At 37.7% G+C, this 16,512-nt stretch overlaps 1 protein-coding gene across 1 annotated transcript in view; it reads left to right on the forward strand.

The window, feature by feature from the left end:
• Positions 1-16,512, forward strand: part of LIN28B (lin-28 homolog B) — a 109,134-nt gene that overhangs the window by 45,539 nt on the left and 47,083 nt on the right. The window contains exon 3 of the mRNA XM_030314595.1: positions 8,358-8,542. Coding sequence (XP_030170455.1) covers positions 8,358-8,542 — 185 coding nt within the window. The remainder of the gene's footprint in view (positions 1-8,357; positions 8,543-16,512) is intronic.

A 16,512-nucleotide genomic window follows, 5' to 3' on the forward strand; every position in this document is an offset into this window, starting at 1 on the left:
TGGTGACCACAGTGGCATTCCACTTATGCGTGTTCTATAATTCCTTTATCCTCTTGCTATTTTATAATATTTGTATCTTCCAAGAATGAGATGTCTAAGTGCCCTTACAGCTACAACACCTATGGCTGTATGACCTGAACACTGCCACTCACCCCTCACAAGTTGTTGAAAATTGCTATGTTCGATAAACATAGTGAAAATAAAAACAATATTCCATAAAAGATGGGAGCTGGTTTTATCCATACAAAAAGGCTCAATAGCTTGACAGAATTCTAAGACATTTTTGTTTCTGTGTTGAATCACTGGCAATATTTAAAAAGTACTTGCATACTTGAATTTATAAATGTCTAATTGGGAGGTTTTAGATGGCCAGATACCTCAGCTCTCTTAAATGGTATTCTTGGTTGAAAATGAACATGCATATTTTTAAATATATCTTAAAAGTTTTTTTAAGTTATTCTATGTTGTCATTAAAAAAATACTGCAAAAAGTGAGTACCCTTTTGTCAGATAAAATTTCAGTTACACTTACAGGTGCCTGGGTGGCTCAGTTGGTTAAGTGGTCAACTCTTGATTTGGGCTCAGGTCTTGATTTCACGGTTGTGAGATGGGGCCACATGTTGGGTTCCACACTTAGCATGGAGCCCGCTTGGGATTCTCTCTGTCTCTCTCTGTCTCTCTCTCTCTCTCTCTCTCTCTCTCTGTGTCTCTTTCTGTGTGTCTGTCTCTCTCTCCCTCTCCCGTTCATGTGCTCTCTCTCAAATAAAATAAAATAATTCAGTTTCATTTATTTTATTTTGTGCTTTATGTTCATTAGTTTTAGTTTTATTGTTGACATTAATTTTGTAAGCCTAATAACACTATAAAAACTGTGTTGCTAAATCTAAACTTTTTCTCTATCCATATCTCTTTTCTTTCATATTCAATTTAGTAGGTTAATTTAGTTTAACTTTTTAGAGTTTATTTATTTTGAGAGAACAAGCAAGTGGGGGAGTGGCAGGGAGAGAGGGAGAGAGAGAATCCCAAGCAGGCTCTGTGCTGTGAGCACAGAGCTGGATGCAGGGCTAGAATTGATGAACTACGAGATCCATGACCTTAGTCGAACTCAGACCTTCACTGACTGAGCCACCCAGGCAACCCTAGTAGGTTAATTTTAAATGATATAATTTTGGGGCGCCTGGGTGGCTCAGTCGGTTAAGTGTCCGACTTCGGCTCAGGTCACGATCTCATGGTCCGTGGGTTCGAGCCCCGCGTCGGACTCTGGGCTGATGATGGCCCAGAGCCTGGAGCCTGCTTCCGATTCTGTGTCTCCCTCTCTCTCTGACCCTCCCCCGTTCATGCTCTGCCTCTCTCTGTCTCAAAAATAAAAATAAAAATAAATATATAAATAAATAAATAAATAAATGATATAATTTTATATTCCTACCCACTAAGTAAATTTTTTTTTTAAATTTTTTTTTTCAACGTTTTTATTTATTTTTGGGACAGAGAGAGACAGAGCATGAACGGGGGAGGGGCAGAGAGAGAGGGAGACACAGAATCGGAAACAGGCTCCAGGCTCTGAGCCATCAGCCCAGAGCCCGACGCGGGGCTCGAACTCACGGACCGCGAGATCGTGACCTGGCTGAAGTCGGACGCTTAACCGACTGCGCCACCCAGGCGCCCCACTAAGTAAATTTTAATTCTTTGTATTTGAAAATGACATTGACTCATGTCAGCAATCATGCAGATACCTTGCTTAATTTCATTATTTGAAATACATGAATGTTTGAAACATTTTTTAAAAATTTATTTATTTGTTTTGCGGGGGGGGCAGAAAGAGAAGGAGAGAGAGAAAATCCCAAACAAGCTCCACGCTGTCAGTGCAGAACCCACTGGGGGGCTTGAACTCACAGAACTGTGGGACCATGACCTGAGCCAAAACCAGGAGTCAGGCGCTTAGCCGACCTAGCCACCCACGAGCCCCTGAAACATTTTTATTTTCAAAAAGAACCACAACAGGAAGTAATGCCATAGTATTTGCTTGCTCTTGTATGATGATTTTATGCAGAAGTTTTGGGCTACATAGTAGAAACAAGTGAAGAATTCATTATTGTTAGTATAATGGAACTTGTTTTACCCTGAATTTAATGACTCAGCACATTGTCTAAGCTGTCCTGCTTTTAGTCAAGAAATGGAAAAGTCTAGGGGCGCCTAGGTGGCTCAGTCAGTTAAGCGGCTGAGGTCATCATCTTGTGGTCTGTGAGTTCGAGCCCCATGTCGGGCTCTTTGCTGACAGCTCAGAGTCTGGAGCCTGCTTTGAATTCTGTATCTCCCTCTCTGTCTCTGCCCCTCACCTGCTCATGCTCTGTCTCTCTGTCTCTCTCTCAAAAATAAATAAACATTGAAAAAAATTTAAAAAAATAAAATAAGTGAATGGAAAACTCTAGCTTTAGAGGTAGTTGTTTTCATTTCATACATCTACTGATAATTCAGTGAATGATTCTCAAAGTATTATAACAAAGCATATTATGTGTTCACTTGTTATTAAAGAACTGATAATTATATTATGTGCCTGGGTCTTGCCACATTTGTGTATGTCACATGTGCCCTAGTAGTAATTGCCCTTGTTTGATTTTTTTTTTGTAAGTGGCCATGAGCAAGCCTGAATCTTTAATGAAAGAGCAATACAGAACTGTAGTATTGTACTGTAAATCGAAAGCACAGATTTTAATACACACACTGAAAGATACCTGTAGAAATTTCTGAAACCTGCACATCCACACGTAGGGTAACATGTTAGGGTTTCTGCTGACTTACTTTGCAGTATAATATACGTGTTTTATATTACAGATTTTAAGGTACTTTAAAAATATTCTTAAAATAGAAATTTGTATAAGTTACAGAATCCTTGAAGCATTCTCTCAACTCCAGAGTTCTTTAAATTTGTAAAAAAAAAAAAAAATCTAGTTTAAACGTCACTCTTTTGTAGGGCTTCAGATGGGGGCAAGCAGCTTTAGTTGTGGAAAGCTGAGTTTTTGGTGATTTTTTTTTTCATTGGATAAAATCAAAAAGATAAGCTTGGAATCTTTATTATATGTGCGGTATGAGAGGTTCCTAATGTTTTGCTCATTTCTAAAAGGGAAAGTGGGCACACTTCCCATTAGTTCATGTTCCCTGGACTTATCCCCATCACCAATCATTACAACAAAGGTGAATATCATTCTGTTCTCAAAGCTAAATCAGCCCCAAGCAGAAGGTAGAAATTGCCTGGGAGGAAAGGATCAAGTATAACTCTTCAGAAAATACTCTTAAAAGGAGAGCAGGATCTGAATATCAATTGTTGCTTTAGTTTCATGATCTCTGCTCCCATATGTTGTTCTCTAAATCACCTGCCTGCTGCCTAATTCAAGCATCGTCCCAGCAGTCCAGAGTATACAGTCTGAAATTAATTCTGCAGATTCTCTTTGTAGATGAATATAAGAACTTTATTCATTTTTCTTAATTCCATTAATGTTCATTTATTACTTCTTATTCAACTCTCTGTCTTTCTGTCTGCTCCTCCACCATTCACCTTTTCCCTCCTTTCCAATTATATAAGTAATATAAAATGTCTGATTGTAAGTCACTAGCACATTTAATTTTTTGAGATTTGTTGGTAATGTCCAATATAGTGCCATATACACATTGGTCTTTACTAGATAGATACTTTTATAAATAATGATAACTTCAATTTCAGTTTATTACTTTTTTAAAAAATGTAAGTATGCCAAGATATCTCTTACCCATAGTGTCTCTCTGCCAAAGATATATTTTTACAATATTTTTAAATGAAAAATTTGAAACATGCAAAGAAGTTGATAGAATTTTAACAGTGAACACCATTATATTCAATATCTAGATTGTATAATAATTTTCCTATGCTTGTTTTTTCACATTACTTTGCCCGGTTCTCTCTCTGTGGATCCATTAATCCAGTTTTTTTGATGCATTTCAAAAGAAGTTACAGATATCAATACACTCCCTCCTTAAATCCTTCAGCATGCATATCATTAACTAGAATTCAATATCTTTTTTTGAGGTAAAATTGATAGATGATGAAATGCACCAATTGTAAGTGCACCTTTCAGTAACTTTAACAACGTCTCCACTTTTGTAATCTGAAGCACTCTCAAGACCTTGAATATTATCATTCCAGTAAGATTCCTGCATGTCTCGCCTCAGTCTACACACCTACCCCCACGCAACAACTATTCTAATGTTTTCGGGCCATAGGTTAGATTGGTGTGTTCTAGAAATTCAAACAAATGGAATACACGGTCTGTACTCTTTTTGTATAAAGCTGCTTTCACTCAGTATTGTTGGAAGACAATTTTCCCTAATTCTCTCAGATTGCTGCATGTCTTGTGAGTGAGGCAATGGCTCTCCTTTGTTCTGGGCTACCTTTTCAAGGATGTTTGTATAGCAAACAACCCTGGAACACAGAGATAGTGTTTCCTTGCAGAGTAAAGGGCAAGCATACTTACTGCCCATTATGAAAAATTCAGCTTCCCTAAGGTCAGTGTTCCTCTCTTGTAATGCAACACACTGTGTGTAGGTTTCATTTGATCTTATTCCTATCACCCTGTGGGAATAAGGGCTTGTGGAACCAGCACAAAAAATGCTGATTACCTGTTTCTACTACTGCTCTGAATAATAAACATCCTTTGTCTCTGAGTTTGTAGTACTGTGCTTTCTACCAAAGTCCAGAGGATACTGACTCCAATGCAAATTTGTGGATTTTTTTCTCATACCACCAAACAATTCTCCGATACCAGCTAAGTATTCTACAATTCCACTCATTTCTGACACTATCTGCCTGGAATTATTATCAGATCCCACAGGTTAAGTACAGATCCCACAGGCTTAGTACAAGACTGCTCCCCATCACCCCGTTTCAGACATTACTTGTAAGTCCCACCTTGTCACATGTGCTTCTGACCTAATGGCTATAGATTCGAGGTTCCAACAACCTTCTCCATGGGTTTGAGTAATTTGCTAGAGCTACACACAGAACACAGAGAAACATTTTGTTTATTAGGTCACTGCTTTATTATAAAAGGATATAACCTAGGAACAGCCAGGTGGAAGAGATGCATAAGGCAAGATATGTGGGAAGGGCACAGAGCTCCCATGCCCTTCTAGGCACATGATTCTGCAGTATCTCCACATGTTTACCAACTTAGAAGCTCTCCAAACCTCACCTTTTTGGTTTTTATGGAAGTTTCATTACAAAACCTACATTGACTTACAAAACTTACATTGAAGATTGGCAATTAAACTCAATCTCTAGGGGTGCGTCAGTGGCTCAGTCGGTTAAGTGTCTGACTCTGGCTCAGGTTGTGATCTCGCGGTTCATGAGTTTGAGCCCCGCGTTGGCCTCTGTGCTGACAGCTCAGGGTCTGGAGCCTACTTTGGATTCTGTCTCCCTCCTCTTGGAGCTGGGGTTGGGGTGGGGGTTGAGACCCATTATCAACATCCTCTGGTAGAGTGGTATATTTGTTGCAATCGATGAACCGATAATCCATCATAATTACCCCAAAGTCCTTTGTTTATATTATGGTTCACTCTTGGTGTTCTGTGGGTTTGGTCAAATGTGTAATGACCTCTATCCATTGTTATGGTATCAGGTGGACTATTTTCACTGCCCTAAAATTCCTATGTGTTCTACCTATTTCTCTCTCTTCACCCTCTGCTCCACCCAATCCCTGGAAACCACTGATCTCTTTACTATCTCCATAGTTTTAACTTTTATACAAAGTCATATAATCGGAATCATACAATACATAGTATAACTAGAGGTAAGATTATGGATGGTCTCAGTCTACAGTCTGGGAGAGGTATTGTAGAATTTTGAGACAGGAGACTAGTAGGCTAAGATTTATTCTGAGAGAATATGTAGATATGGAAGATGTTATGGAGTAAGGAGGAGACTTGATGCTGAAATGCCAATGAAGAAACAATTACAATTACCCAGGTAGGAGATAGTCAATTATTTGTCTATTATTATGAGTCTAAATTGCCTTATATACTAATTTTGGGAAGGAGTAATGTAAGATAGAGTTAAAAAAGTTATTCTTTAAGAATAAGAATACCATGAAGAATAGCCAGAACTTAGTGGTCTACTAGAGTAGAATTTTACTGTAAATTTGGAGAAACAATTCACTTATAAATGGTACCTATCAAAAATTGTAATAATAGAAGGTGAAATACACCCACATACTAAAAACTGTGAGGAAATAAGCGATAGAATTTATATTACATCAACAAAACATGAGCATACAATAGCTCTAGTTAAAACTGCTGTCCCTTTATTCTCTTAATTGCTATAGTTGACCTGTGTATGCTCCACTTCATCTGATTTGATAATCTGGACTTTCTTGACTGGGGAGTGAAAAAGGAAATGAAATCAAAAGAACTATTTATAATTAGTGAGGAGAAAGCTGGGGGGGGGGAGGGAAGATTTGAAAATACTAAATAAAGCTTTAAAAACAGTAAATTTTTTTTTGTTACTTTAAGGAGTGTAGGCAGTTGTGAGTTTTCCCCCTTAACTTCTGCATGACATCAGACAGCAATAAAGGTGATGCCAAATTGCAGACTTCCACATGAAGGAATTTGAAGCATCAGATGACTGGTTAAAAACCGTGTTTTCATGTGTCCTATCACTTTCACCATGAATAGTCTCCCTTTGCCTTGAATTTTGAAGTGTTGTTTTTATTTGTTCCATGTAATTGTTTGGTTGTATGTAATTATTCAGCTGCCTTTAGAGTCATGGACTCAGGGGGGGTAAAGACTTTCTGGTCCGGTATTTCAGGGGGGGTAAAGACTTTCTGGTCTGGTATTTCCCTAAGTGTGCTTGTCAACTGTAGGCATAAAGAAACGGCTCTGAGATCAATTCAATCAGGAAATTGCTGGGTTAAATAAACACAGTCAAACAAAATTTTTATTTAGGGAGTGGAGAGGAGGGGTATGGAATCTCGGAAACTTTAATATATGCTAATGTGATTCATCTAAGGAGAAACAAGGTAGAGCATTTTACAAACTTATTTGACCACAAAATCCTTTTTTCATGGTGTCTTTTTTGGAACCATTCGTTGTTCCTTAGAATACACGTGGGGAAACTCAAATCCCTTAAATTTACGGATAAACAGAAAAGAGATGAAATGGCTCTTTCAAAGCAGTGTAGCTGTTTACTTAAAGAAATGGACTTGACCCAAGGGCTCCCATCATATTTAGTTTTGCTTCCTTTTGCCCCCAAATTCATAAAAGTCTTTGAAAACTACATGATATTCCAAATTAGACCCATAAAATACACACAAAAGCATTTGAAAACATAAAACTAATGATTTAATTATTTTTAGTTATTTTGAATTGGCACATTGACTTTGATGAAAAGAGATCGAAAAAGCCAATTAATATTTGTAACCAAGGTTACACTTTTGCAATCGGGAAACTTTTTCCCCTCCACAAAAATCCACTATATTTCAAACTGTAAAAATCTATTTCCTTTCAAATTATAAAAAACAAAAACGTACAATAATGTGTATACCAACAAGCTTTCCCACTTTCCGAAAAAAAGAACTGAAGAAAAGAACCTCTTCTCTATATAAACATGTATGTTTTAAAAACTTCTTTACGTAGGTGGTATTATGGTATTCTTTTGTAACTGGAAGCCTGTTCCTCCCACTGCCCTTCACCCATTTCCCCCCAGCCATCAGTTCTATGTATTTATGAATCTGTTTCTGCTTTATTTGTTTGGTTTTTTAGACTGCACATATAAGTGAAATTATACAGTTTTGTCTTTTCTGTCTGACTTACTTCACTTAGGATAATACCCTCTAGGTCCATCCATGTTGCAGATGGTGAGACATTTAGATCTTTTCATGGCTCAATAATATTATATAGCTACACTCTAATCTGTAAAATTGGTTTCCCATTGGTGGACATTAGGGTAGTTGTAATTTTTTTTTAACAGACAGTGCTGCAGTGAATTTTGATATAGGTCTTCTTCTTTTGTTTTTGAACCTTTGTGTGTGAGTATGTCTGTAGGAGAGTCCTTGAAGTGGAATTGCTGGGTCAAAGAATATGCACATTAAAATTTTTGTAAGTATCACCAAATTGCCTTAAAAAATGGTCTTAGTTTATCTCCCATTGCCAGCATTGCAACAGGAAACCTTAAAATGGTGTAACTTTTATTGAACTTAAAAAAAGATTTCATACTTTGTAATGGCTAATAGTGAATATCTTGCTCTGTGAATTTGAAAATCATAGAGAAAATTTATAAAACATTGATAATCATGATCTCTCTTTCTCTCTGTCTCCCTCCCCTGCTCTTTACAGAGCAAATTATTCATGGAAGGATTTAGAAGCCTAAAAGAAGGAGAACCAGTGGAATTCACATTTAAAAAATCTTCCAAAGGCCTTGAATCAATACGGGTAACTGGACCTGGTGGGAGCCCTTGTTTAGGAAGCGAAAGAAGACCCAAAGGGAAGACACTACAAAAAAGAAAACCAAAGGGAGATAGGTAATCATTTTACTTTGTTAGTTTATGAGTTTATTGTATTTGGAAAAAAATTCTGAAAATTTATTTGTGTTTTCTATGTTATTGGGCTTTATATATTCTAACCAAAGTAAATAAAATGCTATTATTGTGTAGTTGAATAAACTCTATCAGGAATATAGGCTACCTTGCAATTTGAACTCTCTGTGTGCACTATTTCCACCAGACTGTTCTGAGATCACAAAGGAGGAGTCAAGGTTCCCAACAGATAGTGTTGTCCCTTGGTACATCGTAACACCTCATCTGTTTTCTCAAAGGAAAATACATTTATTGTTTCATCTGTTTTTAAGAGATAACTCATACATAAAAAATATAAAAAAATTGTAAAGAAACAGGAAAAAAGTCATTTGAAATCCTAACCAGAGGTGGGAATCATAATATATATGCAGTATTTTTGAAACTTGCATTTTTTAAATCACTTAATAGTATATCATGTAGCATTTCCTATCAGTCATAAATACCTGCATAAATTCCCACTGTGTGAATGTACCAGAATTTATTTATTTATTATTATTTATGTATTTATTTTTAATGTTGGTTTGTTTTTGAGAGAGAGAGAGAGAGAGAGAGAGAGAGAGAGAGAGAGTGGGGGAGGGGCAAAGAGAAAGGGGGACACAGAATTCAAAGCAGGCTCCAGGCTCCTTGCTGTTAGCACAGAGCCTGACGCAGGGCTCGAACCCACAAACTGTGAGATCATGACCTTAGCCGAAGTCAGATGCTTAACCAAGTGAGCCACCCAGGCACCCCATAATTTATTTATTTTTTGAATGTACCAGAATTTATAAGCATCTGACTTCAGCTTAGGTCATGATCTCACAGCAGGTGAGTTCGAGCCCCACATTGGACTCTGTGCTGACAGATCAGAGCCTGGAGCCTGTTTCCAATTCCGTGTCTCCTCTGTCTGCCCCTCTCCTGCTTGCACTCTGTCTCTGTCTCTCAAAAATAAATATACATTAAAAAAATTAAAAGAAATGAATGTACCAGAGTTTAAACAAGGCTAATAAACTAATTTGTTAAATTTAAGCTGTTTTGAATGCTTTGACCTCATCAGTAGCATTACAGTGGGAATCCTTATATGTACATTTTTGAAAAATTGTCTGATTATATCCTTAGGATAAATACCTAATAGTGAAAAAATTGGATCAAAAACAGTGCATTTGAAAATTTTTGATATCTAGGGGTGCCTGGGTGGCTTAGTTGGTTGAGTGTCTCTTGATTTCGGCTCAGGTCATGACCTCATGGTTTGTGAGAATTTGTCCCAAGTTGGCTCTGTGCTGACAGCAGGGAGCCTGTTTGGGATTCTCTCTTTCCCTCTCTTGCTTGTACTCTCTCTCTTTCCCTCCCCCACTCGTGTGTGCTCTCTCTCTCAAAATAAATAAATAAACATTAAAGATTTTTTTTATTATCTATTTCCAGGTTGCTCTCTAGAAATGATTAGGGCCAACATACAACCCCTTCAAAAATGAGACTGCCCGGGGTGCCTGGGTGGCTCAGTCAGTTATGCGTCTGACTCTTGATATCAGCTCAGGTCATGGTCATGGTTCATGGGATGGAGCCCTGTGTCAGGCTCTGCACTGACAGTGTAGAGCCTGCTTGGGATTCTCTCTTTCACCCTTTCTCTACCACTTGCCCACACTTGTGCTCTCTCTCTCTCTCAAAATAAATAAATAAACATTTAAAAAAATGAGACTACTCATTGAATGATGTCATTTTATTTTATGTTAAGATTTTATTTTATTTTATTTTTTTTAATTTTTTTTTCTACGTTTATTTATTTTTGGGACAGAGAGAGACAGAGCATGAACGGGGGAGGGGCAGAGAGAGAGGGAGACACAGAATCGGAAACAGGCTCCAGGCTCCGAGCCATCATCCCAGAGCCTGACGCGGGGCTCGAACTCCCGGACCGCGAGATCGTGACCTGGCTGAAGTCGGACGCTTAACCGACTGCGCCACCCAGGCGCCCCAAGATTTTATTATTTTTGAAGTAAACTCTACACACAATGTGGGCTCAAACTCCCAACCCTGAGATAAAGAGTCACATGCCTTACCAATTGAGCCAGCCAGGTGCCCCTGAATGATGTCATTTAAAAAATATTTTCCAATGGTTTAGGTTAAGAGGTAACAGCTCATTTTTTTTCTTTGCATCCTTTGATTATATTAGAGGTTAAATATATTTTTATTTTTTCAGTTTTTACTTCTATGAATTATATGTTTCGTGTCCTTTTCTCATGTTCCTATTGAGGTGTTTATTTGCTCTTATTGATTTGTAAGTTCGCTTTTTAGGAAAGAACTCAATTTTCTTCTTTCCTACTATGATAAACCCAGTTCTTCCCTACTATGTTTTTCTCTTGTGTGTCTCCTTTACTTTCACACGGCATTCCATTTCTGACACCAAGTGTGTGGCGATTTTACCCCCACACCAAACAGTTCTCCACAACACCAGCTGGGTGTCCTACAGTTTAACTCAATTCTGACACATCTACCAGGAGATAGAGTCAGATCCCAGGTTAAGGGCTAAGTCCCACAAGAGTATATCCCTCCACACACTTCAGATGTCATTCCAAGAAGTGGGTCTGGAGGTTACCCACAACTTCTGTTTGGCTATGAATCAGAGGTTCTCACAACTCCCTCCTCAGGTTTGATTAATTTGCTAGAGTGGCTCACAGATCTGAGGGAAACACTTACATTTACCAGTTTATTAAAGGATATGATAAAGGATACAGAATAACAGCCAGATGAAGAAAACATAGATTGAGGTCTGGGAGGTCCCGAGTACAGGAGCTTCTGTCTAGGTGGAGTTGGGGTGCATCACCCTTCCGTTGTGAATGTGTTGGTCCATCTGGAAGCTCTCTGAACTCCTCACTACTGGGATTTTATGGAGAATTCCTCACATAGGCATGATTAATCATTAACTTCATTTTCAGCCTTTCTCCCTTCTTAAGAGAATGGAGAGCAGGGCTGAAAAATCCAAGCTTCCAAACATGGTTTGGTCTTTCTGGTGACCAGCTCTCATCCAGAAGCCACCCAGAGTTGCCTCATTAGAATAAAATACACCCCGGTCACCCAAGGAAATTATAAGAGTTTTAGGAGTCCCGTGTCAGGAACAGGGGTCAAAGACTCCTGTTAAAATAAGAGATGGTCCTATGTTAGAACAAGGAGATGTTAGAACAAGAGATGATTCTAGTGGTCTTCTCACTTAGGAAATGATAAACATTTTAAGAGATCCTGCTAGGAACCAGCGGCAGAGACCAATATGTATTTTCAATTTTCTCACATTCTCTTTGTATATTTGTGATGTTAACCGTTTTTGCAAACAGATAAATATCTTTTCAGCTTGTGAAATATAATTTAGATTTAATTATAGTAACTTTTAAAAACAGTTTTAAAGTTTTGGATTTGTATACAGACAAGTCTGTCACTGTGCCCTTGATGCTGTCCAACTTGATTGCTATTTGCCTTTACAAATTACAAAATTAATAATATACTATATCTATCTGTATTTTCTTTTTTCTATCTATATTATATAATTTTTATTAACTTATCTTTTACATTTAAGTATTTCTTCTTTTTGTGTGTAATTTGTTTTTGAAGCGGACTATTAGGATCTAGCTTTCCTTTTCTCTAAGTTCATAGCTAGTTATCTCAATAGCACTTATTATCGTGTGTCCATATTTTACCCTGGTTTGAAAAGCCATCAGTAAGAGAATAAATTCAGTTTTCATCTGCATTTTTAGGAGCTTATTTTTTATATATATAAAAAAAAGTCCATGAAAATGTGTATACTAGTACACTTACCTGTTAAAGTAGTTTTTCTGCCCCTGAAGAGAGAGATAGTATATATATACACACATACAAGTCAAGTAAAGAAAAATAAAACAAAGTCCTTTATTTTTCCATGTCTTCTTTGCATTTATTTTTTATTTTTTAAATGTTTATTTTTGAGAGTGAGAGAGAGAGAGAGAGAGAGAGAGAGAGAGGGAGACACAGAACCCCAAGCAGGCTCCATACCCTGAGCTGTCAGCACAGAGCCTGACACAGGGCTCGAACCCATGAACCGTGAGATGATGACCTAAGCCAAAGTCGGATGCTTAACCAACTGAGCCACCCAGGCACCCCTTATCATGTCTTTTACATAAAAAGTTTAACTATAGTTCTGGAATGTGCTAGATTGGACTCAGGAAGAGAGGGAGAGTAGTAGAGGTCAAGACTAGAGAAGGAAGATAGCAGGAGATTCCTGTAAGACTGTCAACCATTGTAAGGACTTTGATTTGAAGGAAAATGGGAAGTCATTGGAAAACTTCAAGTTGAAAAGTAACATGAGCTGATTTATCTCCTTAAAAGTGTCATTCTGGCAGTTGTGATGACAGCACAAATTGGAGGGGCAAGGATGGAAGCTGTGAGATCACTAAGGAGGCAGTTCCATTTATGCAGAAAAGACATAATGGTGGTTCAGATTGGGGTGGTAGTAGTAGAGGTGGGGACAAAAACCCTGACATTGTGAACGTACAGACAGACAACAGGATTCACTGTGGTTCAGAGGTGGACCGTGAGACAAAGTAAAACATTCGGGATGACTCCAAGATTTGTTTGGCCTAAGCAACCAGAAGGATGGAGGGACCATTTATTTACCAAGAGGGAGAAGACTAGGGAAGGAGCACGAAATCAGAAGTATGATCTCAGATATATTTAGTTAGAGATTTATTGTAGACATCCAAGTGGAAATCATACATTAAGCAGGTAGATGCATGAGTTTGGAGTTCCAGGGCTAGAGATAAAAACTTGGCAATATTCAGCAAATCGACAATATTTGCAGCCTTAAGACTGAATGAGATCACCATCAGAGTGAGCCCTAGGGCACTCCAGCATTTAGGGATCAGGAATTGTAGGAGGAATAGCAAAGGGCACTAAGTTAGAAGGAGGGAAATAGGAAGAAAACCAAGAGAGGGTTTTATCTCAGAAGTCAGGGAAAGAGGTATTTCAAAAAATCCAGTGTGTGAAATGGTGCTGACATGAAATGATTAAGATGTCCACCCAGACTTTTTCTTTTTGTGATTAATCAGCAATTTGTGGTGAGATACTTTTAGGCCATGTAAATATCCCATTCTTTATCAAACTTGCCATTTTTCATTTATTATTTCAATATGGATCATGAATTTCTGGGGTTTTTTTTCAATAAATTGTGTTATGTATTTTAATGCTCAAATTTCCCAGATTCTCTCACTAGGAGCCCCTTCCAGCTGGTTTCTGTGTCCTTTTGACACATCCTATCATTTTTTGAGTATTTCTTACTTATTGGCATAAAATACTTTCAACTCCTAGCCTACAGAGTATTTAAAATAATGGTATTAAATAATTGCTTTGGTTTCCTAAAGTACTAGAAAGCCAGAATTCCAGTTAATTTCTATTTTTTTTTAAGTATTTTGAGAGAGAAATCGTGAGTTCCGGAGGGACAGAGAGAGAGGGAGAGAGAGAGGGAGAGAGAGAGAATCCCAAGCAGTCACCACACTGTGAGTGCAGAGCCGGATGTGGGGCTCAAACTCATGAACCATGAGATCATGACCTGAGCTGAAGTCGGTCGCTTAACCGAAAGAGCCACCCAGGTGTCCCCAGTAAATTTCTATTTTAAAAAGTAAGCATTGGTATATTTCTGGGTTTTTTGTTTGGTTGAAGAGTTGTTTTTATTTTATTTTTAAGATTGTGATATAGTAAAATTAACTTTTTTCTTTTGATGTATACTTCTGTGAATTTTCACACGTGTTCATGTAGCTACCATCATAGTCTGGATTCACAACATTTCCTCATCCTCAGAATTTCCCTTTGTCTTTTTTAACTGTGTCTTTTGTAGTCACTCCTCCACCTAAAACTCTTGGCAACCACTGACCTATTCTCTGTCACTATAGTTTTGCCTTTTCATGAATAGAAGTGGAATTGTACCTCCCCTCCCCCAGTTTGAGATATAATTGACATACAACATTGTATTAGCTTAAGGTGTTCAATATAATGATTTCATATATGTAAATGATTACCACACTAAGTTTAAATTAATACCCATCACTTCACATAATTAGAATTTTTTTCTTGGTGATAAGATTTTCAACATTACTCTTAGCAACTTTCAAATACATGATACGTGTTATTAACTTTAGACCATGTGCTGTACATGAAACCTTAGAACTTATTTGTCTTACAACTAGAAGTCTGTACCTTTTGATCACTTTAACTTATTCCCCCCAGCTCCCAACCCCCACCTCTGGCAACCACCAATCTCTCTGTTTCTGTATGTTTGGTTTCTTTAGATTCTAAGATAAGTAAGATGATATGGTATTTATCTTTCTCTAGCTGACTTATTTCACCTAGCAAATGCTTTCAGGATCCATTCAAGTTGTCCCAAATGACTGGATTTCCATCTTTTTATGGCTGATTAATATTTGTGTGTGTGTATCTCACAGTTTCATTATCTATTCGTCAGTAGATTCTTAGGTTGTTTCTGTGTCTCTGCTATTTATTGTAAATAATGCTGCAGAGTACATGGTGGGGGGTAGATATCTCTTCAAGATAATGATTTAATTTCCTTTGGATATACACCCAGATGTGGAATTGCTGGATCATATGGTAATTCTATTTTTAAATTTTTGAGAAATCTCCATATTGTTTTCCATTTTACCTGAAATGATTTACATTCCCACCAACAGTGGGACAGTTGGGTGCAGAGAACCAGGAGGAAGAAGATAGCAATGTAAACTTCCCAAATACTTAAAAAGCTGTTCAAAAGGAACTGTGATAAATATAGGACAACACAATGCAAGTGAAAATAAGGAGCAGCAGTGATAAGGGTCTGCTGTAGATGTGGTCTCCCTTCCCTTCTGTCAACAGTGCACAAGCATTCCCTTTTCTCCACATCTTCACCAATGCGTGTTATTTCTTGTCTTTTTATTTTTTTTTATTTTTTTTTTTTAAATTTTTTTTTTTTTCAACGTTTATTTATTTTTGGGACAGAGAGAGACAGAGCATGAATGGGGGAGGGGCAGAGAGAGAGGGAGATACAGAATCGGAAACAGGCTCCAGGCTCCGAGCCATCAGCCCAGAGCCCGACGCGGGGCTCGAACTCACGGACCGCGAGATCGTGACCTGGCTGAAGTCGGACGCTTAACCGACTGCGCCACCCAGGCGCCCCTCTTGTCTTTTTATAATAGCCATTCTAACAGATGTGAAGTGATATCTTACTGTGCTTTTGATTTGAATTTCCCTGATGTTTAGTGATGTTGAGCACCTTTTCATGTACCTGTTGTCCATCATATAGTTTTCTTTGGAAAAATATCTATTCAGTTCCTCTGCCTATTTTTAATCAGACTATTTGTTTGCTAATGAGTTGTATGAGTTCTTTATATACTTTGAATATTAACCCTTCATCAGATACATGATTTGCAAATATTTTCTCCCATTCTATAGGTTGTCTTTTCATTTTGTTAATGGTTTCTTTTGCTGTGTAGAAGTGTTTAATTTTGATTTAGTTTCATTTGTTTGTTTTGCTCTTTTGGTCAAACCCAAAAAATCATTGCCAAGACTGATGTCAGGAAGCTCACACCTTATGTTTTCTTTGAAGAGTTTTGTGCTTTCAGGTCTCCCATTCAAGTGTTGAATCTATTTTGAGTTAGTTTTTACATATGGTGTAAGATAGTGGTCCAGTTTTGTTTTTTTTTTTTGCATGTAACTGCCCAGTTTTCCCAACACCATTTACTGAAGAGACTGTCCTTTCTCATTGTATATATTCTTGGCTCCTTTGTCATAATTTTCCATATACATGTGGGTTGATTTCTGATCTTTCTGTTCTGTTTCATTGACCTATGGGTCTGTTTTGATGCTAGTACCATATTGTTTGATTACTACTCTTTGTTAATACAGTTTGAAATCAGAGAGTGTGATGCCATCAGCTT

This window comes from Lynx canadensis, chromosome B2 (assembly GCF_007474595.2).
Source record: "Lynx canadensis isolate LIC74 chromosome B2, mLynCan4.pri.v2, whole genome shotgun sequence".
Taxonomy (NCBI): domain Eukaryota; kingdom Metazoa; phylum Chordata; class Mammalia; order Carnivora; family Felidae; genus Lynx; species Lynx canadensis.